This window comes from Pundamilia nyererei, unplaced genomic scaffold (genome assembly GCF_000239375.1).
Source record: "Pundamilia nyererei isolate P.nyererei 1_Seehausen unplaced genomic scaffold, PunNye1.0 scaffold00281, whole genome shotgun sequence".
Lineage (NCBI taxonomy): Eukaryota > Metazoa > Chordata > Actinopteri > Cichliformes > Cichlidae > Pundamilia > Pundamilia nyererei.
In genome coordinates this window covers 533980-534987 of record NW_005187682.1, presented here as the reverse complement: position 1 = coordinate 534987, position 1008 = coordinate 533980, and the positions used below count along the sequence as shown (strand labels likewise).

The 1008-nt window shown below is 39.1% G+C and overlaps 1 protein-coding gene across 1 annotated transcript in view; it reads right to left on the bottom strand.

Annotated features, from left to right (window-relative positions):
* The window catches only part of LOC102194704 (tomoregulin-1-like), a 17718-nt gene that overhangs the window by 3242 nt on the left and 13468 nt on the right, over positions 1–1008 (bottom strand). The window contains exon 5 of the mRNA XM_013915281.1: positions 441–493. Within this exon, the coding sequence (XP_013770735.1) occupies positions 441–493 (53 nt within the window). The remainder of the gene's footprint in view (positions 1–440; positions 494–1008) is intronic.

Below are 1008 nucleotides of genomic sequence, written 5' to 3'. Positions count from 1 at the left end.
CTGACCCTCAGCCTGACCCTAACCCATCTGTAACCCTGACACTAAAACCACATGATGAGTCTCAAAAACAAACTCATCGGGCGTTTTGTCCCCATAAGGACTGTTGGTAGCGTTCTAATGTCTGGTCCCCACAAAGATATATAAACGTGTACTGATTCCCTCACACACTTTTCTGGCCTCAGGCTGAAGCTCCGTCAGCGCTGCAGAGACGTCTCGTTGGTTCTGAACCGTTCACAGCTTTAATGTTCATGCGTTCATATTTAAAAAGCTACACAAAGATTACGCTCGTGCTTATCATGACCTGGCTCATGTGTATCTGATGTGTTTTGTTGCACCATGCAGTTTCTTTGCTGAACAGCATCACGGGAGCTTTTATTCTTCAGCACTCGAGTTTTAATCAAACACGTTGTTTTTTTTATCGTAACATTTGAAACTGTGACGCTGGGTTTTTGGACGATTCTGAGATCTGCTGGTTAAACTCATAAAACCACACCTGTGTGGTCAGACCACCTCATTTTATTAAAATGAACATCTGAATTATTTACTTAAAATCCAAAAATTCATTAAGAGTCATAATAACTGGAACGCAGGCTTCTAGAGTGTCAGATGTTTTTAACCCGGAACAACTCCGCTTATTTCAAACTCGAGCCGAGAAAACAGAAGGAAGTCCAAGTCAAAGAAGGAGAAGAAGAAGAATCAGTGAAGAAAGAAGAAGACAAAGAAAACAAGGAAGATGAAGCAAGTGAGCGTTTAACAGAAAGGAAAGAAGAGAAACAAGGAAGATGATGAGCAGCAAAAAAAAACAAAAGGTGAATAAAAAATAAGAAGAAGAAAAAATAGAAAAGAGGAGGAAGAAAATTAGCAGTGAAGAAGAAATAATCTGTAAAGGAGAAGAAGAAAGTGAAAAATCTGTAGAAAGAAGGCGAGGAAAGGAGGAGAGAGAATAAAAGGCAAAAAGGGAAGAAAATGAAGAAGATGATAAAAGACGAAGAAGAAACAAAGTTAGAA